Here is a 25,369-nt window from a genome sequence, read left to right as displayed (position 1 = left end):
CTCGCCAGTCCTCTACCTTTGGAGCGCCAGGGGGCGCTCCTCGGGGGAGGGGTACTGTCATGAATCAGGTTTAATTGCTCCTCATTTTCTCCTTTCTTCCTATCGTTTCTTTAGTTGATTTCACCTGCAGCTCTTTTCTTCTCAGAGCTCGCGCTGATTGTCCACGCACCTGTTGCGTTTCTTCTCTGATTGTTTCCCCTTCTTTGCTCTGCTGCTAGCCGCGCTTCAGTGTCGGATTATTGTTTTCCCACGCTGGCGTTTGCTCCTCGCTTCCTTAACGAAACTTTTCTGATCTGTGATATTGTGTGTGCCACAGTCTTAGTCCCAGTCACAGATGCCGTCTCTGGATTTCGCCTGTTTCTGGTTCCCTCTGCCTGGTCTCTCCATCTGCCGGCCGTGGGTTTTCCTATCTCAAGCCTGAAGTTACCCTGGCCAGTGACGGCTCTGCGGCTCCCCTTGATTGTCGTTTTGTCTGTTTATTTTCAATACCAGCTGCAAGTGTGTGTGTGTGTGTTCCGCACTTGGCAGACTGCCTGCGTTCTTGTTTTTGGAAGGACTATTAAACCTGTGTTCATTCCACTCTCTCGCCTCTGGGTCCTGTTTCCCCCTGACAAGACAGGTTCAAGGAAGATAACGTAGTTTAATCTTACGGAATAGGCAGGTAACATACAACACAAGTAACATTCAGCAATTCTGAACGCAAGACTGAGGACGGGGAGGAACTTAAATACACAATACTAATAACTAACAGCTGTGAGTAATCAGTGTCCATGGTGAATGATGAGTGGCGGGAACAGAACACAAAGGATCACGTGACAATGACAACAGGACGAGACGGTGAATGTAACATTAGCTCCCCCTCCGGCAAGGCGCATCCTCGCGCCGTGGAAGAACATCACAGGGGTGGCCGGAGGGGGCTCAGGAGGTGGACGGAGTGATGGTGACGGAGTGATGAAGGGAGGGCGACGATCCCCTGGCGGCGTAGGTGGATGACCGCTGGCACAGACCCAGAGCTCCCCAGATCCAACAGTCCACGGCTGAGTAGATGAAGGGCGGAGTCCAGATGCTGTAGAGCGGACTGACGGCATCTGGGGGACGACCGGCGGAGACTCAGCAGGTGGATTCTGGGGCGCAGACGGAGAGCTGATGAACTCCCGCGACGTCGCTGGCCTAGGAGACCGCGGCGATGTACAGGCGATGACCGGCGGAGGCGGAGCTGGAGATCCCAAGGGCTGTGGTGATGTCGGCTCGACCGAGGACAGAGGCGACTCCGAGGGGAAGGAGAAGCCCTCTGTAGCCGAAGGGGTGGAGGGACGGTGTAAACGATGTCTCGTAAGTCCGTTGCGGAAGAGGGACGACTGACCAAGGGGGAGCCGGCCGGACGAGGGAGACCGGAAGAGCCGTCAGTCGGAGGGTCTCCGGCGGAACCGTAGATGGGCAGAGCCTGGACGGAGCAGACAGGTCGATGGGCCGAGATGGTCGGCGGCTGGAGGCGAAGCCACCGGAGCCTCTGGCCTTAGTGCTGCTGGTGGGAGTGTGACCTGCGGCTCGACGTCACAGGGGTTCCCCGGAGACGGTGCAGGGCAGATGACATCCAGCAGTGATGTTGTAGGAGGACTGGCTGAGCAAGGTGTTGACTGTGTCGGTAGAGAATCTGTAAATAAAACACAGTCCATAGTAATGTCTCTGTTAAGTAATGAAGATGAACATGACGGGTGGGTTTGGGTGGGAGTTGACTCATCGCTAAAGTCAGTCAGCCAGTCCTCCCTCTCCGTAGTAGTTTCTTTCTCGTCTGCAGATGTCGTGGGCTCACACCCCTGGTCAGACGTCTGGTGAAGTTCCACTTCCTCTCCGTCTCTCCGTAACTCTCCGTCTGCGGGAGGCTCGCACAAGAACTCCGCGGTCCATGGGGAAGATACGGGCTCTGGGTCTGACTGTGCTCTGGATCGGGGACGAACACTCTCCAGACACCTGATGATATACTCCATCCAGCTGAGTCCGGAGGTGTCTGGGAGGTCCACGGGACGATGGTAGTTGGCCCCGATCCAGAACAGCGACTTCAGGGTTTCGCTGTCGTAGGGGCAGGCAAGTGCAACACTGATGAACTTTTTCATGAACAAACAAAACTCGTGGCTCGAGCACGAACGGTTTAGGTCCGGTATTCTGTTACAGTTGTACACCAGGGAAGACGAGAAAGACAGGTTCAAGGAAGATAACGTAGTTTAATCTTACAGAATAGGCAGGTAACATACAACACAAGTAACATTCAGCAATTCTGAACGCAAGACTGAGGACGGGGAGGAACTTAAATACACAATACTAATAACTAACAGCTGTGAGGAACAGAACACAAAAGATCACTTGACAGTCAATGACAGCAGGACGAGACAGTGAATGTAACACTGTTTGTCTATGAACATAGAAGTTTGTTGGTGTTTGTTGGCATTTGTTGGAGAAGTATGCAATAGAATTTAGCTAACTGGCTAGCAAAGCAAAAACACGTTAGTCTTTGTTTACATCCTTGATGCAACCAAAAATTAGCAACATAATACATTTTAAACACATGTACAAACAATAAAATATACTTACAGTTAGAGGCACATAAACAGCAGCTTCTGCTTTTAAAGTGGGAACCGCATCATCTTTCAGTAATAGCCTTGGTGCAAATCCAGCATTAAACTCATGTAGATTCTGGAAGCTGTCTTCAGCAGCGCATCCAGTGTAGACAGTATCACTGATTATAATGATTATAATATATCTTTTGACACGTCGCACTGTGCGCGTCCGGTGTAGACAACTCTTCCGCTTCCATAATGCCGTGCATGTTGTTGCGTGTTCCTGTGGGCAGGGTTTATGTTAATTGCAGGGTTTATGATGTCACCAAACTGGGAAGAAGCTCGTTGTAGTCCAAACTGGTCGTTTTTGTAGGCATTAAACTGCCATAACTTTAAAATCTCTGTTTGACAATATCTCTGTTTGCATTACACACTAACTAAAGTTAAAAAAGTGAAATCGCAATGAACCACCCTGTAACTTGGGAAGGAAGTGCAGAACAACTATACTGTTTATCAACAGAAAGTTCAAGCAACAACATTCCACAAAGGGCTTCACACTAACTAAAGTTCCAAGCAACGCGCTGTGCCTCAAAGTTCCCCTCTCTCTCAAATGATCCCGTCTCCGCGCCAATCTAGAATGAGCAAGGTGTTCGTGGTTTGTATTCAACCCACTCACTTACCAAGTGTCTCCCCGATTCTCTCCGGTTGCAGACCTTACTGAACCACGCCCCCCTCGCCACACACCCCTTTAAATAATATGAAGAATTAAACATGCATTTACACAGAAGCAAATACTTGTGCATGAAAGAGGACAAATAAAAGAAAATATCTTGCTTTATCAGTGCAAATGAAAGCTGTTATCAGCTATGCATTATGTTAATTTTGTGAATTGGTAAGTTTTGCCAGGATGCGAAGAAATATAGAGCTGAGTATCATCAGCGTAACAGTGAAAACTAACGGCCATGCTTCCTAATGATATCTCCCAAGGGTAGCATGTACAGAGCGAAAAGCAACGGTCCTAATACTGAGCCTTGCAGTACTCCACACTGAACTTGTGATCGGTGTGACATCTCTTCGTTTACAACTGCAAACTGATAACGGTTTTGTGATGTTGTTGACGATGTAATTGTTAGAATAGTCTTATATATTTCGGTCTTTTCTAAATACTATGAAACATTTGAAATATTGAACTATTTTTCTGAAATGTGTTCCCTTTCCAGATATAGATGAATGTCTGGTCAGTCCATCTGTATGTGGTCCAAATTCCACCTGCACAAATCAGATGGGAAGTTACAGTTGCTTTTGTTCAAATGGATTCACTGCAACAAATTCAAGTCTTCCTATCAGTGTCAACAACACATGTACAGGTATATTCTATAATCAGATATTTGTATCACAGCCCAGAAGCCCAGTTGCTCATGGGATGCTGTCTTAATACCGGGCGGTCAACCATTCCAAGGTTTCTGGTTCCTTCATTACCTGATAGCATAGTGTTTGCAAGAGAGAGAGAAGAAAGTGCAGATAAGAGTTATTTCAACAAACGTCATTGAATGCATGACCTGAACAAGCTCTCAAATTAGGAATCAGGTGTGGGTCACAGATCAAAAGGTGTCAGGAATCGTGGTGGAAGAACATCCAACACCTTGTTCTTACTGAGTGGATGTGCATCATTGAACCACATGTAGGAACCATCATTTCCTCATTCCTATGGATGTAAAGGAGTGTGGTTGTGACACCCAGGCTGGTTCCCAGGTGCCTAAGAACATTACAGAGACACAAGCTGCACTGGCACTTCAAACATCCTCTGGAAGTCCAAAAGGATCATTAACTAAAACCAGGGGCCTGTACCATGATAGTAGCTGAACAAACTCAGGTTTACAGGATTAGTTTCGAGTTAACAAAACCAAACCACTCCAATCAGGCTTTGTTGGTACCATGATGCTGATCATCAACTTTCACTGTCAACTTTCGGCTTTGATCCTGAGTTCGTGGAGCGAATGTGTGACATCAGTAGCAAACAGCCAATTGCATGTCTTGCAACATAGAGAAACTGTGATGCACTTCTTGCGAGAAAGCCATCGAGATTTAAAACCCATTTGTCGAATATTAAGAGACTAAAACCGGTCGTTTTTGTAGGCATTAACCTACAACATAGAGCTGAGTATCATCAGCGTAACAGTGAAAACTAACGGCATGCTTCCTAATGATATCTCCCAAGGGTAGCCTGTACAGAGCGAAAAGCAACGGTCCTAATACTGAGCCTTGCGGTACTCCACATTAAACTTGTGATCGGTGTGACATCTCTTCGTTTACAACTGCAAACTGATAACAGTTTTGTGATGTTGTTGGCGATGTAATTAATAGAATAGTCTTATATTTCGGTCTTTTCTAAATACTATGAAACATTTGAAATATTGAACTATTTTTCTGAAATGTGTTCCCTTTCCAGATATAGATGAATGTCTGGTCAGTCCATCTGTATGTGGTCCAAATTCCACCTGCACAAATCAGATGGGAAGTTACAGTTGCTTGTGTTCAAATGGATTCACTGCAACAAATTCAAGTCTTCATATCAGCATCAACAACACATGTACAGGTATATTCTATAATCAGATATTTGTATCACAGCCCAGAAGCCCAGTTGCTCATGGGATGCTGTCTTAATACCGGGCGGTCAACCATTCCAAGGTTTCTGGTTCCTTCATTACCTGATAGCATAGTGCATAGCATAGCATAACTTTCTCTGTCAACTCGTACTTTGATCCTGAGTTCGTGGAGCGCGTACATATGAATGTGTGACATCAGTAGAGAACAGCCAATTGCATGTCTTGCATCATGGAGAAACTGTGATTCACTTCTTGCGAGAAAGCCATCGAGATTTAAAACCCATTTGTCGAATATTATGAGATTAAAGGACTGGTGTTTTTTTTCTAGGCTTGATTGTGATTATGGGGCGCAGTTTAACATGTCTTAGTGCTTTGTTTTTTAAAAAATGCTGTATTTTTCGAATATTTTACCTTTATTTTACACTGCTGTCTCTATTTTCATTTGAACGGCTGGTTTGACTTCCTGATTCTATGATACCACTCCCTCCGAAATACACAATGTGCTCAGATTGGTTAGCTGGCCCAGTGTATTGTGGTTCGCTGAAGCGTCCAGAAACGCCATGCCCCTTACCATTAGTCGTTACATGTGCTTCAGTGGAAATGTAAATAATGGCATCTATATTGCCATATAAAATCTTTTGACACGTCGCGCGTGTCCGATGTAGACAACTCTTCTGCTTCCACAATGCCGTGCGTGTTGTTGCGTGTTCCTGTGGGCAGGGTTTATGTTAATTGCAAGGTTTATGATGTCACCAAACTGGGAAGAAGCTCGTTGTAGTCCAAACTGGTCGTTTTTGTAGGCATTAAACTGCCATAACTTTAAAAGACAATATCTCTGTTTGCATTTCAGCGCTGTAACTTTGCAGATACTGTTTATGTTCAAGCAACAACATTACACACTAACTAAAGTTAAAAAAATGAAATCGCAATGAACCACCGCTTTAAAGAATATGAAGAATTAAACATGCATTTACACAGAAGCAAATACTTGTGCATGAAAGAGGACAAATAAAAGAAAATATCTTGCTTTATCAGTGCAAATGAAAGCTGTTATCAGCTATGCATTATGTTAATTTTGTGAATTGGTAAGTTTTGCCAGGATGCGAAGAAATATAGAGCTGAGTATCATCAGCGTAACAGTGAAAACTAACGGCATGCTTCCTAATGATATCTCCCAAGGGTAGCATGTACAGAGCGAAAAGCAACGGTCCTAATACTGAGCCTTGCAGTACTCCACACTGAACTTGTGATCGGTGTGACATCTCTTCGTTTACAACTGCAAACTGATAACGGTTTTGTGATGTTGTTGACGATGTAATTGTTAGAATAGTCTTACATATTTCGGTCTTTTCTAAATACTATGAAACATTTGAAATATTGAACTATTTTTCTGAAATGTGTTCCCTTTCCAGATATAGATGAATGTCTGGTCAGTCCATCTGTATGTGGTCCAAATTCCACCTGCACAAATCAGATGGGAAGTTACAGTTGCTTTTGTTCAAATGGATTCACTGCAACAAATTCAAGTCTTCCTATCAGTGTCAACAACACATGTACAGGTATATTCTATAATCAGATATTTGTATCACAGCCCAGAAGCCCAGTTGCTCATGGGATGCTGTCTTAATACCGGGCGGTCAACCATTCCAAGGTTTCTGGTTCCTTCATTACCTGATAGCATAGTGTTTGCAAGAGAGAGAGAAGAAAGTGCAGATAAGAGTTATTTCAACAAACGTCATTGAATGCATGACCTGAACAAGCTCTCAAATTAGGAATCAGGTGTGGGTCACAGATCAAAAGGTGTCAGGAATCGTGGTGGAAGAACATCCTACACCTTGTTCTTACTGAGTGGATGTGCATCATTGAACCACATGTAGGAACCATCATTTCCTCATTCCTATGGATGTAAAGGAGTGTGGTTGTGACACCCAGGCTGGTTCCCAGGTGCCTAAGAACATTACAGAGACACAAGCTGCACTGGCACTTCAAACATCCTCTGGAAGTCCAAAAGGATCATTAACTAAAACCAGGGGCCTGTACCATGATAGTAGCTGAACAAACTCAGGTTTACAGGATTAGTTTCGAGTTAACAAAACCAAACCACTCCAATCAGGCTTTGTTGGTACCATGATGCTGATCATCAACTTTCACTGTCAACTTTCGGCTTTGATCCTGAGTTCGTGGAGCGAATGTGTGACATCAGTAGCGAACAGCCAATTGCATGTCTTGCAACATAGAGAAACTGTGATGCACTTCTTGCGAGAAAGCCATCGAGATTTAAAACCCATTTGTCGAATATTAAGAGACTAAAACCGGTCGTTTTTGAAGGCATTAACCTACAACGTAGAGCTGAGTATCATCAGCGCAACAGAGAAAACTAACGGCATGCTTCCTAATGATATCTCCCAAGGGTAGCCTGTACAGAGCGAAAAGCAACGGTCCTAATACTGAGCCTTGCGGTACTCCACATTAAACTTGTGATCGGTGTGACATCTCTTCGTTTACAACTGCAAACTGATAACAGTTTTGTGATGTTTTGGCGATGTAATTAATAGAATAGTCTTATATTTCGGTCTTTTCTAAATACTATGAAACATTTGAAATACTGAACTATTTTTCTGAAATGTTTTACAACTGCAAACTGATAACGGTTTTGTGATGTTGTTGACGATGTAATTGTTAGAATAGTCTTACATATTTCGGTCTTTTCTAAATACTATGAAACATTTGAAATATTGAACTATTTTTCTGAAATGTGTTCCCTTTCCAGATATAGATGAATGTCTGGTCAGTCCATCTGTATGTGGTCCAAATTCCACCTGCACAAATCAGATGGGAAGTTACAGTTGCTTTTGTTCAAATGGATTCACTGCAACAAATTCAAGTCTTCCTATCAGTGTCAACAACACATGTACAGGTATATTCTATAATCAGATATTTGTATCACAGCCCAGAAGCCCAGTTGCTCATGGGATGCTGTCTTAATACCGGGCGGTCAACCATTCCAAGGTTTCTGGTTCCTTCATTACCTGATAGCATAGTGTTTGCAAGAGAGAGAGAAGAAAGTGCAGATAAGAGTTATTTCAACAAACGTCATTGAATGCATGACCTGAACAAGCTCTCAAATTAGGAATCAGGTGTGGGTCACAGATCAAAAGGTGTCAGGAATCGTGGTGGAAGAACATCCTACACCTTGTTCTTACTGAGTGGATGTGCATCATTGAACCACATGTAGGAACCATCATTTCCTCATTCCTATGGATGTAAAGGAGTGTGGTTGTGACACCCAGGCTGGTTCCCAGGTGCCTAAGAACATTACAGAGACACAAGCTGCACTGGCACTTCAAACATCCTCTGGAAGTCCAAAAGGATCATTAACTAAAACCAGGGGCCTGTACCATGATAGTAGCTGAACAAACTCAGGTTTACAGGATTAGTTTCGAGTTAACAAAACCAAACCACTCCAATCAGGCTTTGTTGGTACCATGATGCTGATCATCAACTTTCACTGTCAACTTTCGGCTTTGATCCTGAGTTCGTGGAGCGAATGTGTGACATCAGTAGCAACAGCCAATTGCATGTCTTGCAACATAGAGAAACTGTGATGCACTTCTTGCGAGAAAGCCATCGAGATTTAAAACCCATTTGTCGAATATTAAGAGACTAAAACCGGTCGTTTTTGTAGGCATTAACCTACAACATAGAGCTGAGTATCATCAGCGTAACAGTGAAAACTAACGGCATGCTTCCTAATGATATCTCCCAAGGGTAGCCTGTACAGAGCGAAAAGCAACGGTCCTAATACTGAGCCTTGCGGTACTCCACATTAAACTTGTGATCGGTGTGACATCTCTTCGTTTACAACTGCAAACTGATAACAGTTTTGTGATGTTGTTGGCGATGTAATTAATAGAATAGTCTTATATTTCGGTCTTTTCTAAATACTATGAAACATTTGAAATACTGAACTATTTTTCTGAAATGTGTTCCCTTTCCAGATATAGATGAATGTCTGGTCAGTCCATCTGTATGTGGTCCAAATTCCACCTGCACAAATCAGATGGGAAGTTACAGTTGCTTGTGTTCAAATGGATTCACTGCAACAAATTCAAGTCTTCATATCAGCATCAACAACACATGTACAGGTATATTCTATAATCAGATATTTGTATCACAGCCCAGAAGCCCAGTTGCTCATGGGATGCTGTCTTAATACCGGGCGGTCAACCATTCCAAGGTTTCTGGTTCCTTCATTACCTGATAGCATAGTGCATAGCATAGCATAACTTTCTCTGTCAACTCGTACTTTGATTCTGAGTTCGTGGAGCGCGTACATATAAATGTGTGACATCAGTAGAGAACAGCCAATTGCATGTCTTGCATCATGGAGAAACTGTGATTCACTTCTTGCGAGAAAGCCATCGAGATTTAAAACCCATTTGTCGAATATTATGAGATTAAAGGACTGGTGTTTTTTTTCTAGGCTTGATTGTGATTATGGGGCGCAGTTTAACATGTCTTAGTGCTTTGTTTTTTAAAAAATGCTGTATTTTTCGAATATTTTACCTTTATTTTACACTGCTGTCTCTATTTTCATTTGAACGGCTGGTTTGACTTCCTGATTCTATGATACCACTCCCTCCGAAATACACAATGTGCTCAGATTGGTTAGCTGGCCCAGTGTATTGTGGTTCGCTGAAGCGTCCAGAAACGCCATGCCCCTTACCATTAGTCGTTACATGTGCTTCAGTGGAAATGTAAATAATGGCATCTATATTGCCATATAAAATCTTTTGACACGTCGCGCGTGTCCGATGTAGACAACTCTTCTGCTTCCACAATGCCGTGCGTGTTGTTGCGTGTTCCTGTGGGCAGGGTTTATGTTAATTGCAAGGTTTATGATGTCACCAAACTGGGAAGAAGCTCGTTGTAGTCCAAACTGGTCGTTTTTGTAGGCATTAAACTGCCATAACTTTAAAAGACAATATCTCTGTTTGCATTTCAGCGCTGTAACTTTGCAGATACTGTTTATGTTCAAGCAACAACATTACACACTAACTAAAGTTAAAAAAATGAAATCGCAATGAACCACCGCTTTAAAGAATATGAAGAATTAAACATGCATTTACACAGAAGCAAATACTTGTGCATGAAAGAGGACAAATAAAAGAAAATATCTTGCTTTATCAGTGCAAATGAAAGCTGTTATCAGCTATGCATTATGTTAATTTTGTGAATTGGTAAGTTTTGCCAGGATGCGAAGAAATATAGAGCTGAGTATCATCAGCGTAACAGTGAAAACTAACGGCATGCTTCCTAATGATATCTCCCAAGGGTAGCATGTACAGAGCGAAAAGCAACGGTCCTAATACTGAGCCTTGCAGTACTCCACACTGAACTTGTGATCGGTGTGACATCTCTTCGTTTACAACTGCAAACTGATAACGGTTTTGTGATGTTGTTGACGATGTAATTGTTAGAATAGTCTTACATATTTCGGTCTTTTCTAAATACTATGAAACATTTGAAATATTGAACTATTTTTCTGAAATGTGTTCCCTTTCCAGATATAGATGAATGTCTGGTCAGTCCATCTGTATGTGGTCCAAATTCCACCTGCACAAATCAGATGGGAAGTTACAGTTGCTTTTGTTCAAATGGATTCACTGCAACAAATTCAAGTCTTCCTATCAGTGTCAACAACACATGTACAGGTATATTCTATAATCAGATATTTGTATCACAGCCCAGAAGCCCAGTTGCTCATGGGATGCTGTCTTAATACCGGGCGGTCAACCATTCCAAGGTTTCTGGTTCCTTCATTACCTGATAGCATAGTGTTTGCAAGAGAGAGAGAAGAAAGTGCAGATAAGAGTTATTTCAACAAACGTCATTGAATGCATGACCTGAACAAGCTCTCAAATTAGGAATCAGGTGTGGGTCACAGATCAAAAGGTGTCAGGAATCGTGGTGGAAGAACATCCAACACCTTGTTCTTACTGAGTGGATGTGCATCATTGAACCACATGTAGGAACCATCATTTCCTCATTCCTATGGATGTAAAGGAGTGTGGTTGTGACACCCAGGCTGGTTCCCAGGTGCCTAAGAACATTACAGAGACACAAGCTGCACTGGCACTTCAAACATCCTCTGGAAGTCCAAAAGGATCATTAACTAAAACCAGGGGCCTGTACCATGATAGTAGCTGAACAAACTCAGGTTTACAGGATTAGTTTCGAGTTAACAAAACCAAACCACTCCAATCAGGCTTTGTTGGTACCATGATGCTGATCATCAACTTTCACTGTCAACTTTCGGCTTTGATCCTGAGTTCGTGGAGCGAATGTGTGACATCAGTAGCAACAGCCAATTGCATGTCTTGCAACATAGAGAAACTGTGATGCACTTCTTGCGAGAAAGCCATCGAGATTTAAAACCCATTTGTCGAATATTAAGAGACTAAAACCGGTCGTTTTTGTAGGCATTAACCTACAACATAGAGCTGAGTATCATCAGCGTAACAGTGAAAACTAACGGCATGCTTCCTAATGATATCTCCCAAGGGTAGCCTGTACAGAGCGAAAAGCAACGGTCCTAATACTGAGCCTTGCGGTACTCCACATTAAACTTGTGATCGGTGTGACATCTCTTCGTTTACAACTGCAAACTGATAACAGTTTTGTGATGTTGTTGGCGATGTAATTAATAGAATAGTCTTATATTTCGGTCTTTTCTAAATACTATGAAACATTTGAAATATTGAACTATTTTTCTGAAATGTGTTCCCTTTCCAGATATAGATGAATGTCTGGTCAGTCCATCTGTATGTGGTCCAAATTCCACCTGCACAAATCAGATGGGAAGTTACAGTTGCTTGTGTTCAAATGGATTCACTGCAACAAATTCAAGTCTTCATATCAGCATCAACAACACATGTACAGGTATATTCTATAATCAGATATTTGTATCACAGCCCAGAAGCCCAGTTGCTCCTGGGATGCTGTCTTAATACCGGGCGGTCAACCATTCCAAGGTTTCTGGTTCCTTCATTACCTGATAGCATAGTGCATAGCATAGCATAACTTTCTCTGTCAACTCGTACTTTGATCCTGAGTTCGTGGAGCGCGTACATATGAATGTGTGACATCAGTAGAGAACAGCCAATTGCATGTCTTGCATCATGGAGAAACTGTGATTCACTTCTTGCGAGAAAGCCATCGAGATTTAAAACCCATTTGTCGAATATTATGAGATTAAAGGACTGGTGTTTTTTTTCTAGGCTTGATTGTGATTATGGGGCGCAGTTTAACATGTCTTAGTGCTTTGTTTTTTAAAAAATGCTGTATTTTTCGAATATTTTACCTTTATTTTACACTGCTGTCTCTATTTTCATTTGAACGGCTGGTTTGACTTCCTGATTCTATGATACCACTCCCTCCGAAATACACAATGTGCTCAGATTGGTTAGCTGGCCCAGTGTATTGTGGTTCGCTGAAGCGTCCAGAAACGCCATGCCCCTTACCATTAGTCGTTACATGTGCTTCAGTGGAAATGTAAATAATGGCATCTATATTGCCATATAAAATCTTTTGACACGTCGCGCGTGTCCGATGTAGACAACTCTTCTGCTTCCACAATGCCGTGCGTGTTGTTGCGTGTTCCTGTGGGCAGGGTTTATGTTAATTGCAAGGTTTATGATGTCACCAAACTGGGAAGAAGCTCGTTGTAGTCCAAACTGGTCGTTTTTGTAGGCATTAAACTGCCATAACTTTAAAAGACAATATCTCTGTTTGCATTTCAGCGCTGTAACTTTGCAGATACTGTTTATGTTCAAGCAACAACATTACACACTAACTAAAGTTAAAAAAATGAAATCGCAATGAACCACCGCTTTAAAGAATATGAAGAATTAAACATGCATTTACACAGAAGCAAATACTTGTGCATGAAAGAGGACAAATAAAAGAAAATATCTTGCTTTATCAGTGCAAATGAAAGCTGTTATCAGCTATGCATTATGTTAATTTTGTGAATTGGTAAGTTTTGCCAGGATGCGAAGAAATATAGAGCTGAGTATCATCAGCGTAACAGTGAAAACTAACGGCATGCTTCCTAATGATATCTCCCAAGGGTAGCATGTACAGAGCGAAAAGCAACGGTCCTAATACTGAGCCTTGCAGTACTCCACACTGAACTTGTGATCGGTGTGACATCTCTTCGTTTACAACTGCAAACTGATAACGGTTTTGTGATGTTGTTGACGATGTAATTGTTAGAATAGTCTTACATATTTCGGTCTTTTCTAAATACTATGAAACATTTGAAATATTGAACTATTTTTCTGAAATGTGTTCCCTTTCCAGATATAGATGAATGTCTGGTCAGTCCATCTGTATGTGGTCCAAATTCCACCTGCACAAATCAGATGGGAAGTTACAGTTGCTTTTGTTCAAATGGATTCACTGCAACAAATTCAAGTCTTCCTATCAGTGTCAACAACACATGTACAGGTATATTCTATAATCAGATATTTGTATCACAGCCCAGAAGCCCAGTTGCTCATGGGATGCTGTCTTAATACCGGGCGGTCAACCATTCCAAGGTTTCTGGTTCCTTCATTACCTGATAGCATAGTGTTTGCAAGAGAGAGAGAAGAAAGTGCAGATAAGAGTTATTTCAACAAACGTCATTGAATGCATGACCTGAACAAGCTCTCAAATTAGGAATCAGGTGTGGGTCACAGATCAAAAGGTGTCAGGAATCGTGGTGGAAGAACATCCTACACCTTGTTCTTACTGAGTGGATGTGCATCATTGAACCACATGTAGGAACCATCATTTCCTCATTCCTATGGATGTAAAGGAGTGTGGTTGTGACACCCAGGCTGGTTCCCAGGTGCCTAAGAACATTACAGAGACACAAGCTGCACTGGCACTTCAAACATCCTCTGGAAGTCCAAAAGGATCATTAACTAAAACCAGGGGCCTGTACCATGATAGTAGCTGAACAAACTCAGGTTTACAGGATTAGTTTCGAGTTAACAAAACCAAACCACTCCAATCAGGCTTTGTTGGTACCATGATGCTGATCATCAACTTTCACTGTCAACTTTCGGCTTTGATCCTGAGTTCGTGGAGCGAATGTGTGACATCAGTAGCGAACAGCCAATTGCATGTCTTGCAACATAGAGAAACTGTGATGCACTTCTTGCGAGAAAGCCATCGAGATTTAAAACCCATTTGTCGAATATTAGGAGACTAAAACCGGTCGTTTTTGAAGGCATTAACCTACAACGTAGAGCTGAGTATCATCAGCGCAACAGAGAAAACTAACGGCATGCTTCCTAATGATATCTCCCAAGGGTAGCCTGTACAGAGCGAAAAGCAACGGTCCTAATACTGAGCCTTGCGGTACTCCACATTAAACTTGTGATCGGTGTGACATCTCTTCGTTTACAACTGCAAACTGATAACAGTTTTGTGATGTTTTTGGCGATGTAATTAATAGAATAGTCTTATATTTCGGTCTTTTCTAAATACTATGAAACATTTGAAATACTGAACTATTTTTCTGAAATGTGTTCCCTTTCCAGATATAGATGAATGTCTGGTCAGTCCATCTGTATGTGGTCCAAATTCCACCTGCACAAATCAGATGGGAAGTTACAGTTGCTTGTGTTCAAATGGATTCACTGCAACAAATTCAAGTCTTCATATCAGCATCAACAACACATGTACAGGTATATTCTATAATCAGATATTTGTATCACAGCCCAGAAACCCAGTTGCTCCTGGGATGCTGTCTTAATACTGGGCGGTCAACCATTCCAAGGTTTCTGGTTCCTTCATTACCTGATAGCATAGTGCATAGCATAGCATAACTTTCTCTGTCAACTCGTACTTTGATCCTGAGTTCGTGGAGCGCGTACATATAAATGTGTGACATCAGTAGAGAACAGCCAATTGCATGTCTTGCATCATGGAGAAACTGTGATTCACTTCTTGCGAGAAAGCCATCGAGATTTAAAACCCATTTGTCGAATATTATGAGATTAAAGGACTGGTGTTTTTTTTCTAGGCTTGATTGTGATTATGGGGCGCAGTTTAACATGTCTTAGTGCTTTGTTTTTTAAAAAATGCTGTATTTTTCGAATATTTTACCTTTATTTTACACTGCTGTCTCTATTTTCATTTGAACGGCTGGTTTGACTTCCTGATTCTATGATACCACTCCCTCCGAAATACACAATGTGCTCAGATTGGTTAGCTGGCCCAGTGTATTGTGGTTCGCTGAAGCGTCCAGAAACGCCATGCCCCTTACCATTAGTCGTTACATGTGCTTCAGTGGAAATGTAAATAATGGCATCTATATTGCCATATAAAATCTTTTGACACGTCGCGCGTGTCCGATGTAGACAACTCTTCTGCTTCCACAATGCCGTGCGTGTTGTTGCGTGTTCCTGTGGGCAGGGTTTATGTTAATTGCAAGGTTTATGATGTCACCAAACTGGGAAGAAGCTCGTTGTAGTCCAAACTGGTCGTTTTTGTAGGCATTAAACTGCCATAACTTTAAAAGACAATATCTCTGTTTGCATTTCAGCGCTGTAACTTTGCAGATACTGTTTATGTTCAAGCAACAACATTACACACTAACTAAAGTTAAAAAAATGAAATCGCAATGAACCACCGCTTTAAAGAATATGAAGAATTAAACATGCATTTACACAGAAGCAAATACTTGTGCATGAAAGAGGACAAATAAAAGAAAATATCTTGCTTTATCAGTGCAAATGAAAGCTGTTATCAGCTATGCATTATGTTAATTTTGTGAATTGGTAAGTTTTGCCAGGATGCGAAGAAATATAGAGCTGAGTATCATCAGCGTAACAGTGAAAACTAACGGCATGCTTCCTAATGATATCTCCCAAGGGTAGCATGTACAGAGCGAAAAGCAACGGTCCTAATACTGAGCCTTGCAGTACTCCACACTGAACTTGTGATCGGTGTGACATCTCTTCGTTTACAACTGCAAACTGATAACGGTTTTGTGATGTTGTTGACGATGTAATTGTTAGAATAGTCTTATATATTTCTGTCTTTTCTAAATACTATGAAACATTTGAAATATTGAACTATTTTTCTGAAATGTGTTCCCTTTCCAGATATAGATGAATGTCTGGTCAGTCCATCTGTATGTGGTCCAAATTCCACCTGCACAAATCAGATGGGAAGTTACAGTTGCTTTTGTTCAAATGGATTCACTGCAACAAATTCAAGTCTTCCTATCAGTGTCAACAACACATGTACAGGTATATTCTATAATCAGATATTTGTATCACAGCCCAGAAGCCCAGTTGCTCATGGGATGCTGTCTTAATACCGGGCGGTCAACCATTCCAAGGTTTCTGGTTCCTTCATTACCTGATAGCATAGTGCATAGCATAGCATAGCATAACTTTCTCTGTCAACTCGTACTTTGATCCTGAGTTCGTGGAGCGCGTACATATGAATGTGTGACATCAGTAGAGAACAGCCAATTGCATGTCTTGCATCATGGAGAAACTGTGATTCACTTCTTGCGAGAAAGCCATCGAGATTTAAAACCCATTTGTCGAATATTATGAGATTAAAGGACTGGTGTTTTTTTTCTAGGCTTGATTGTGATTATGGGGCGCAGTTTAACATGTCTTAGTGCTTTGTTTTTTAAAAAATGCTGTATTTTTCGAATATTTTACCTTTATTTTACACTGCTGTCTCTATTTTCATTTGAACGGCTGGTTTGACTTCCTGATTCTATGATACCACTCCCTCCGAAATACACAATGTGCTCAGATTGGTTAGCTGGCCCAGTGTATTGTGGTTCGCTGAAGCGTCCAGAAACGCCATGCCCCTTACCATTAGTCGTTACATGTGCTTCAGTGGAAATGTAAATAATGGCATCTATATTGCCATATAAAATCTTTTGACACGTCGCGCGTGTCCGATGTAGACAACTCTTCGACTTCCACAATGCCGTGCGTGTTGTTGCGTGTTCCTGTGGGCAGGGTTTATGTTAATTGCAAGGTTTATTATGTCACCAAACTGGGAAGAAGCTAGCCTGACTACGTCAGACTTCCTACTTCCGCTCAATTTCATTTCGCTTCTGTACTCAGTCTGATACAGCGTCAGAGCTTTGTGTTTGCCACCGGTCTGGAAACAGCCGGGCCAATCAACGAACAGAGGGCGGGCTGAGAGCCGTGACGTAGATGCTAAGCGCCGAGTTTTACATTGTAGGTTAGAGAAATCGAAAACCGAAACGACCGCGGAAATGGGAAACGAGACACGGGATGCAAACTTCGGGATGCATTAACTTCGCATAATCTGCAAAAGTCGTTTACAGCCATGTTCACTCCGGTATTTCGCTCACATCATCATGTGTTTACAACAGGTTTACAGTGAAAGTTCAATCATAGATTTGAGTTCGATGCATGATGTCTGTGCTTCGATGCGGCTGTACAGGCGGATAACATACGTCATAACTAAACGTATCTGATTGGCTTACGGGTAACCAATGATTTTAAACTTCAGACAAGCGTCCCCTAGCGAGAGAGAAAACACTTCTCTATTATGCCATTCCAGACTCTGTCTACGAAGCAAAGTGAAGTAGCAGAGTCTGGTATTACCAGGCTAGGAAGAAGCTCGTTGTAGTCCAAACTGGACTGGATCTTTACCAGCTCCGCTCTGTCCGGAGACATTTTTGTCCTTCTGAGATAATGTGTCCCAGAAAAGAGACTTGTGGTCTCACCCACTGCACTTTCTTTCTTGAAGCTTTTAAACTCCAACAGAAATCACGCCACAGAAAAAAAAGCATGTTATGTGACTTAACCAAAGCACATTGTTGGCTAAACTAAGGTCTTCTCTTACCAACAAAAAAAAATGAGGATGTTCTTTTCAATAGACAGTACTCAATAGAACAACTCCGGGTAGAACGCCACGGTAACATCTTGTAATTACGGTTATGAAATGGCGTGAATGCAGAAGGTTCAGGAGGAACTGTAAAAGGTGGCCGCTGTTTGTTTGTGGTGCTCAGTGACTGTCTACAACTCTTCATAGCTTTACAGAATGTTCTGATGATGTGTGATGTCTGCATGAGCAGGGTGCGTGGAGGTATGGAAATACATAGTTTAACAGGCAGGTTGGACTTTTTCATCATTGCATTCGGACCAAATGCAATGATTGGACAAACATTTTTTGGTCCTGAGACTTCCACAGAAGATAACCCACTTGTATTATTGATTTGCTATCAGGATGTTTCAACCAGTATAACAAAAAGTGTTTATGAAAAACATTGCTTTACCCTACTTTTAATGTTTAACTGGTGATTTACAAGATTTTATAGAGAAAAGAGTATGCTGAATTTTCAAAACAATCATGCAAGTTTTCTTCATTTTATTCTTTACCACCATCAGCAATAACAGCACCATCAGCACCATCAACACCATCAACAACAGGTATGTTCAGTAAAACAAATTCTGATATATAGCACAGTAATGATGGTGAAGATTTGTATTAGTAATGAGAACTGTTGCTGAAACCTGTTCATTCAGTGCAGACTGAAGATTTTTAAATAGATATTAAGTCAGTGAGCATACATCTATATTTTGACACCAAGTCATTTCAGTTTATTTTACATTTATGGCTTCTTGGAGTGAATAAATTCAAGACTTAAATACATACACTGAATTTATCGCTTTGAATGTTTAGGAAAACAAATTATAGATATATTAACTGTTTGGCTAATATTTTTGTGGTACTAATATATTTATTCATCAGTGTCAGCAACAGAGCAGACAACTACTGTGAATCTAAATATTGCACAAAAATGTTTGATGTATGAATTAAGATGATATTTTGTGTTAGCAGGGGCACAGAGATGTTATGAATGTCAAAAATATAACATGGAATCATTTTTGTTAATTTATTTCTTGGGGGGCACCATTGTTCATCTTGCATACACCCATTAACTGGGTAGTATGTGTATATTAGTATTAGTATTGTTATAATGATTGATGATTGTTATGTAAACCTGTTGATACAATGCACATAAAAATATATTTGTTTTACAGTTATTGGAATGTCAATGACAATAGATCAGACTTTTGACATCAGTCTTACTGACCCTACTAGTGAGAATTACAAATATTTATATGGAAAAATTGCACCAGTAGTGAGTATTCTGTGTTTCATATTTAATGAAATGTGTATGTTTTTGAAAAATAACATGTTGATATTTGATGAATACAATATGAATTTTTGATGATATTTGATGAATACAATTCTGAGTATAGCTTGTATATAACTTTGAAGAAGTTATGGCATACATTTTATTCATTTTAATTAATTTTATTTAATTTATTTATTTTTCAATAACAATCACTTTGCAAAACCTTGTAGAGAGGCTTGATCCACATATGCAAATGACATAGAGATGTCATATTAATAGACACAATAACTTTATTTAATTTTTATTATTTTAACAAACTTTCAAGCATTCATTGGGTACTTTTGCTTTTTACAGATCGAGTCAACTTATTCGAGTAAGCTAGTTGGCTACATTCCTTTTTCTGCCAAACCCACTGGTGTCAGGTATAATCTACCACTTACATTTTAACAACATTTCCATTTATTCACTACTTTTTTTCAAATCCAGTGTTAATCCAGTGTTTTCACATTGGTGTGGTTTGTGTTTCGCTCCACAGGCCTGGTAGTGTTATAGCAGACTACACAATAAGTGCAACATCCAACAACCTTGATTTTACAGCAGCACACTCAGCACTCCCTGAGTCTCTAAAGAAGGAAGGAATTGTTTTAGCTGAAAATGCTTTTTCTCGAAGTGGTAAGGGTAGTCAGTGCCTAATCTAAAACCCTTCACATTTCTTAGTTCCATCATATTTGTTATGTTATTGTTTGTTTTTGTTCATTGTTGGGAGATATGAGCTGTATGGTTTTATTTTCAGAACAAACAGATTTCACAACAGGTCATTTATATCCTTTGCAAAAGCTGGACCTGAACTGTATACAACCAGACTTTGCAAAAGGACCAATAAAATGGATAGTGAATAACAAAGATCCTGCACTGGACAACACAAGATACACCCTTTCAAACAGCAATAGCATTCTCACTGTGAAAAACACTAGTGAAAGTGACAGTGGTGAGTGACGTGGGATTCATCTTTGTCTTCTCTATCTTACATGCCAAAGTGGCTGATTGCTTTTAGAGTCCTGTTTTAAAACTCAGACTGCTGTAAAACTTTACCATAGTTTGATTTAAGTATATTAACATTGATGTACTATAGCATATGATTATACATGATACTATATATAGCATAGATGATGCTGCCATATCAACATAAGTTTAATAATGAAACCAATCAAAATTATGCTACACTTGTAGCCCTCTTGTTTACAAAATATGATATTAATCATACTTTTGTTTATTGATTTTTTTTTTTTTTTCCCTACATGCAGGTCGATACTCATGCATCATACAAACGAATACAATACCGTACATTCAGTGGCAAAACATTATTATTCGACGCCCCACTATCATTGTGGGTGATGAAAACCGTGTTTTTCCATGTAAAGACAGCACTGTCCAACTGAGATGTTCTGTTGATGCTGGCTACAATGTTGAGTGGGTCCTGAATGGTGCAGTACAAACATCAGGTTGTACATACAAATCAGTTATACATTTTTATAAAAAGTTATTGAGTAGTTGTCATTTAAATCTTTAGTTAAAACCTCCATGTTATTATTTTTTTCTAGTACCTGCATCAGGCTCTGACATCATATTAAACCATCCTACTAAAAGTGGGGATTGTAAGGAGGAAACCTTTACATGCCGTCTCAAGGATCTGCCGCAACTACTTGCGTACAGTTACAGCTGGAGCAGAGTCACAGTAAAGACAAGCACAGAAAGTGAGCCTTCAGTTTCTCATTCTTTTCAGCATCAAATTGCTTTTTACTGTTGTACATTTGCATTGGATGATTTTAATGATCTAGCAGACTTTTCTGTGGATCACATCACACCTGAACTTGTGATGTTGACTGTTTTGGTCCTATTAATATTGTATACTTTTATCTTTGACGCTTCTGCATAGTGTTCAAGGACCTTTTCAATTTAATATGGTTCCTTCTGACTTTCAATCAAATTCTTCTCCAGATTATGACTGTAGAGATGAAGAAATTGGACTTGGAAAAACAAATGATGAAAAGACAGCAATCTGTAGAACTGGCTTTAAAGGCACCATAACTTACAGATGTGAATCACGTGGGTGGACACCAGTACAGGACAACTGTGTACTTGAAGTTATCTTCAACCTTAAAAACACAGTTGAGGTAATCTATTGATCATGTATCTCCATCTACAATCATCTAGCCATTTTAAATATTTTTAATATTTGTATTTTTGTGAATTTTATATTCTTTTCGATTTAGACCTTGCTTGTGGTGGAGATTCCAGGGTTTATGGCTAACCTCAGTAGTGCCACCTCACAGAATAATGTTAATATAACACAGTCTCCTTCTACTGTCCAAACTATTGTGGATATACTCTTCAAAATTGCTGATTTGTCACAAGCTACTTCAATAAATAGCATAGTGATGGAGGTATGTATATTCACATTCTAGCTTTTATGTAGAATTTAATGTGTAGACATTTTATGCTTGATGTATTGAATTGAATTTAACAAGAGAGTGTGACGTTAAAGATAAACTAGTGTTGTTTCAGTGTATGTAATTGTTGTGCAATAGTCATTCTCTCTATTATCATGAATTAAACTGGTTCATTATTATATTATATTATATTATATTATATTATATTATATTATATTATATTATATTATATTATATTATATTATATCCAGAAATTCTTTATTAAAATTTGGCAAATCATATTTTTATATTAGGCTATAATAATATCTTATGCTGTGTATTATCAGATTATTCAAATATTTTATATATCAAATATTTTTACATTTTATGGGTTAAACTTCAACATATTACATATAATTTTATATTCTATTTCCAGAATTACCTAAAAACAGTGAACATCATTGTATCAGGTAATGTCAGTGATACATGGAACACACTGAACAAAGGAAACACCACAGAAAAACCCAGCATTCGACTTCTGCGCTCTATTGAGAAGATAAGTGACCGTCTCAAAGATGAGTTTAAGATTAATGAAACATCAATTCAGCTGAACAGAACTACAATTCAAAACTCATTCAGTATAACATCAACACTGCCAAACTCGACTACGGAGATTGTAATACCACAGGTTCCTAATGTGACTACTGTAACCATCATAATCTTCACAACTCTTGACAATGTCCTACCAGCTCGTACTAGTAATATAAATGACACTAATAATTCTGTGCGCATCAATGGAGATGTGGTTGTTGTTAAGGTGAACCAAGCAATTAACAACATTTCTTTTGCGTTTGACATTACTAATCAGTCTTTGGGAAATCCTCAGTGTGTCTTTTGGAACTTCAGTCTTGACAGATGGGATTCCACTGGATGTGAAGTAAAGCCCTCAGTGAACGAAACTGGCAAGATTACATGTGAATGCGACCACACAACTTCTTTTTCAATCCTAATGTCACCGTTTTCCATCGATAACAAAACCTTAGCCTATATAACTTACATTGGTGTAGCTATTTCAATGGCCAGCTTGATTTTGTGCCTCATAATTGAGACTATTGTATGGAAGTCAGTGACAAGAAAAGACGATTTTACCAGAAATTCCTACACTTCCTACATGCGACATGTCTTCATGGTCAACATTGCCGTGTCCCTGCTTATAGCAAACATCTGTTTTATCATCGGAGCTGCAATCACAGATAAAGAGCAGCAAACCTCAGTGGGTCGCTGCAGTCCAGCGGTTTTCTTCATGCACTTTTTTTACCTGGCTCTTTTCTTCTGGATGTTGATTTCAGCGCTGTTTCTCTTTTACCGTACAGTCATGGTCTTGTCCCAAATGTCAAGGTTCAGAATGATGGCCATTGCCTTCATAGTTGGTTATGGTGCACCTTTGCTCATAGCGGTCATTACTGTTGCATCGACAGCTGGACCTCAAAAGTATATTTCCCAAAAAGCGTGCTGGCTAAACTGGGATGAATCTAAGGCCCTGTTGGCATTTGTGATTCCAGCTCTCACTATTGTAGCCATAAACCTTGTGGTTTTGATTGTGGTTCTGTATAAGATGTTGAGGAGAGGAGTTGGTGCTGCAACTCAACCAGAAAATAAACATGCCCTCATGGTCATTGCCCGATGTGTGGCCATATTGACTCCCATCTTTGGTCTAACATGGGGATTTGGAATTGGAACCATGGTGTCACCAGACTATGGCGTTCATGTGGTGTTTGCACTCCTCAATTCACTGCAGGTACCACTTTTTGTCTTTCTATTTTGACTTTATATTGAGGTTATATTTTGTCTGCTTGATTTAAATACAAATAATGCAATAATTATTATAATCAATATTTTTATATATGTATTATAAAGCCTCATAACAACATATTATAATGGAAAATAAGCTATTTACAATGTTATGAATATGAAATTGAACAGCATTACAACTAGTATTATTTATTTACTCATAACATTTTCCTCATATTTTGTACAATTCTGCAGGGATTCTTCATTTTGGTGTTTGGAACGCTTTTAGACAGAGGGGTATGAATTTTGTTAAAATTATCTTAGAGGCATTCAGTTCTACTGTAGTGCTTTAACTCATTTTCTCATATATGGTTGCAGGTCCGTAAGGCACTGGCAGAAAGGAACTTTATCAGCTCTAGCCATACCACGGTACTTGGCAACAAACTGCATCTGATTCATAAATTCTTCATGATAGATGTACTCAGTTTACAGCTGATGTCTTAAATTTCTAAATTACAGAGTACTAGTGCAGGACCATCATCTTCAAGCAGACAGGATTTGTTGCGAAGAAGTAAGTAATACTATTTACAGTCTGGTGATAGACGCCTGCTTTCAAATGTTCCCGCTTTTAAATTCAAACACTTCCGTGTGCTTTCAAATGCTCCCATGCAATGATCATTGTAGCCAATCACAGACAAATATGTTGAGCGTGTGAACACAATGGCCAGGATGTGTGTGTGTGTGTGTGTGTGTGTGTGTGTGTATATATATATATATATATATATATATATATATATATATATATATATATAATATTCACACACACAACTATACAAGACATTTGTGTATATACTTTAAGTAACATCATAATTATTATTTGCAGATGGGTACAACATATCAGCAGCAACATCTTCAAACATCTCCAGTGCCTCTAATACATAATTAACTACTTCATTAACTATAGTCTACTTCATTACCAATTAAACAGCTTTTTCAAAAGTGCTTTGTACATTGCAAATATCTGTAAACTGCCTTTTCTGTTACTGGTTTCTGGGAAGAACTGTTCTGAAGTCCTTTTTAAAAAATCAGGTTATAATTAACAGTTTTGAGATTTGATATGTAATTAAGGGTGCATTTTAATGACATGGCTGGTGGCATGATAAGATGTGCTTTTAATGGGTCTAAAGCAATAGCTTTGTTTTTGTTTTGTGAAATGTATTTTTTGTTTGCCATTTTCAATGAATCAGATTTGCTGCACAGTTGGTGTCATTAAATATATCTTGTTCTATGCTGTCTGAGGGGAAAAAAGAACTAAATAAAATTTTAAATGTTACTGCTTTAACAATAATAAAATGCCTTTGCATTTAATTTTAAGCATGGTACTTATTTGTATTTTATTCATTTTCAAAGCTTCAGAATTTGACAATAATGATAAAACAGATTTAGTCCCCTGCAGAGGTGGGTAGTCCAGGGGTCAGAAAGTAAAAGTCCTGCCATATTTTTATTCCACCCACTGAAGCATTAATGAGATAAATAAGTGATTAATTGAGTGATGATTGACCATTATTGAAGACACCTGATGATAACAAGCAGAATCACCAAAGGAGAAAATCACTATTTTTAAGTTACCATCATCGAGGTCAGGGTTTGTTTTAGTTGAGCTCTTGACCCTTGACTTTTTAATATTAGATTTTGTTTGGGCAGTTTTAACTGCATTAAAACCTATCAGACAAGTAAAGTTAAAATATGATCAGGTGGTGTTGGTTATGTTTTCACATTACAGCC

At 39.8% G+C, this 25,369-nt stretch overlaps 1 protein-coding gene across 1 annotated transcript in view; it reads left to right on the top strand.

Moving 5' to 3' along the window:
• Nucleotides 1-24,958, top strand: part of LOC125278253 (adhesion G protein-coupled receptor F5-like) — a 41,630-nt gene extending 16,672 nt beyond the window's left edge. Inside the window, exons 8-31 of the mRNA XM_048207266.1 lie at nt 3,776-3,922; nt 5,005-5,151; nt 6,574-6,720; nt 7,932-8,078; nt 9,160-9,306; nt 10,729-10,875; nt 11,957-12,103; nt 13,526-13,672; nt 14,755-14,901; nt 16,324-16,470; nt 18,610-18,651; nt 19,267-19,367; nt 19,719-19,786; nt 19,900-20,036; nt 20,158-20,352; nt 20,669-20,866; nt 20,966-21,118; nt 21,363-21,538; nt 21,638-21,808; nt 22,230-23,591; nt 23,840-23,881; nt 23,963-24,013; nt 24,104-24,155; nt 24,468-24,958. Of these exons, the coding sequence (XP_048063223.1) occupies nt 3,776-3,922; nt 5,005-5,151; nt 6,574-6,720; nt 7,932-8,078; nt 9,160-9,306; nt 10,729-10,875; nt 11,957-12,103; nt 13,526-13,672; nt 14,755-14,901; nt 16,324-16,470; nt 18,610-18,651; nt 19,267-19,367; nt 19,719-19,786; nt 19,900-20,036; nt 20,158-20,352; nt 20,669-20,866; nt 20,966-21,118; nt 21,363-21,538; nt 21,638-21,808; nt 22,230-23,591; nt 23,840-23,881; nt 23,963-24,013; nt 24,104-24,155; nt 24,468-24,526 (4,277 nt within the window). The 3' untranslated portion in view covers nt 24,527-24,958. The remainder of the gene's footprint in view (nt 1-3,775; nt 3,923-5,004; nt 5,152-6,573; nt 6,721-7,931; nt 8,079-9,159; nt 9,307-10,728; nt 10,876-11,956; nt 12,104-13,525; nt 13,673-14,754; nt 14,902-16,323; nt 16,471-18,609; nt 18,652-19,266; nt 19,368-19,718; nt 19,787-19,899; nt 20,037-20,157; nt 20,353-20,668; nt 20,867-20,965; nt 21,119-21,362; nt 21,539-21,637; nt 21,809-22,229; nt 23,592-23,839; nt 23,882-23,962; nt 24,014-24,103; nt 24,156-24,467) is intronic.
• The last annotated feature ends 411 nt before the right edge of the window (nt 24,959-25,369 follow it).

Source organism: Megalobrama amblycephala, linkage group LG11 (genome assembly GCF_018812025.1).
Source record: "Megalobrama amblycephala isolate DHTTF-2021 linkage group LG11, ASM1881202v1, whole genome shotgun sequence".
NCBI classification, from domain to species: Eukaryota; Metazoa; Chordata; class Actinopteri; order Cypriniformes; family Xenocyprididae; genus Megalobrama; species Megalobrama amblycephala.
This window is presented reverse-complemented; position numbering and strand designations above follow the sequence as displayed.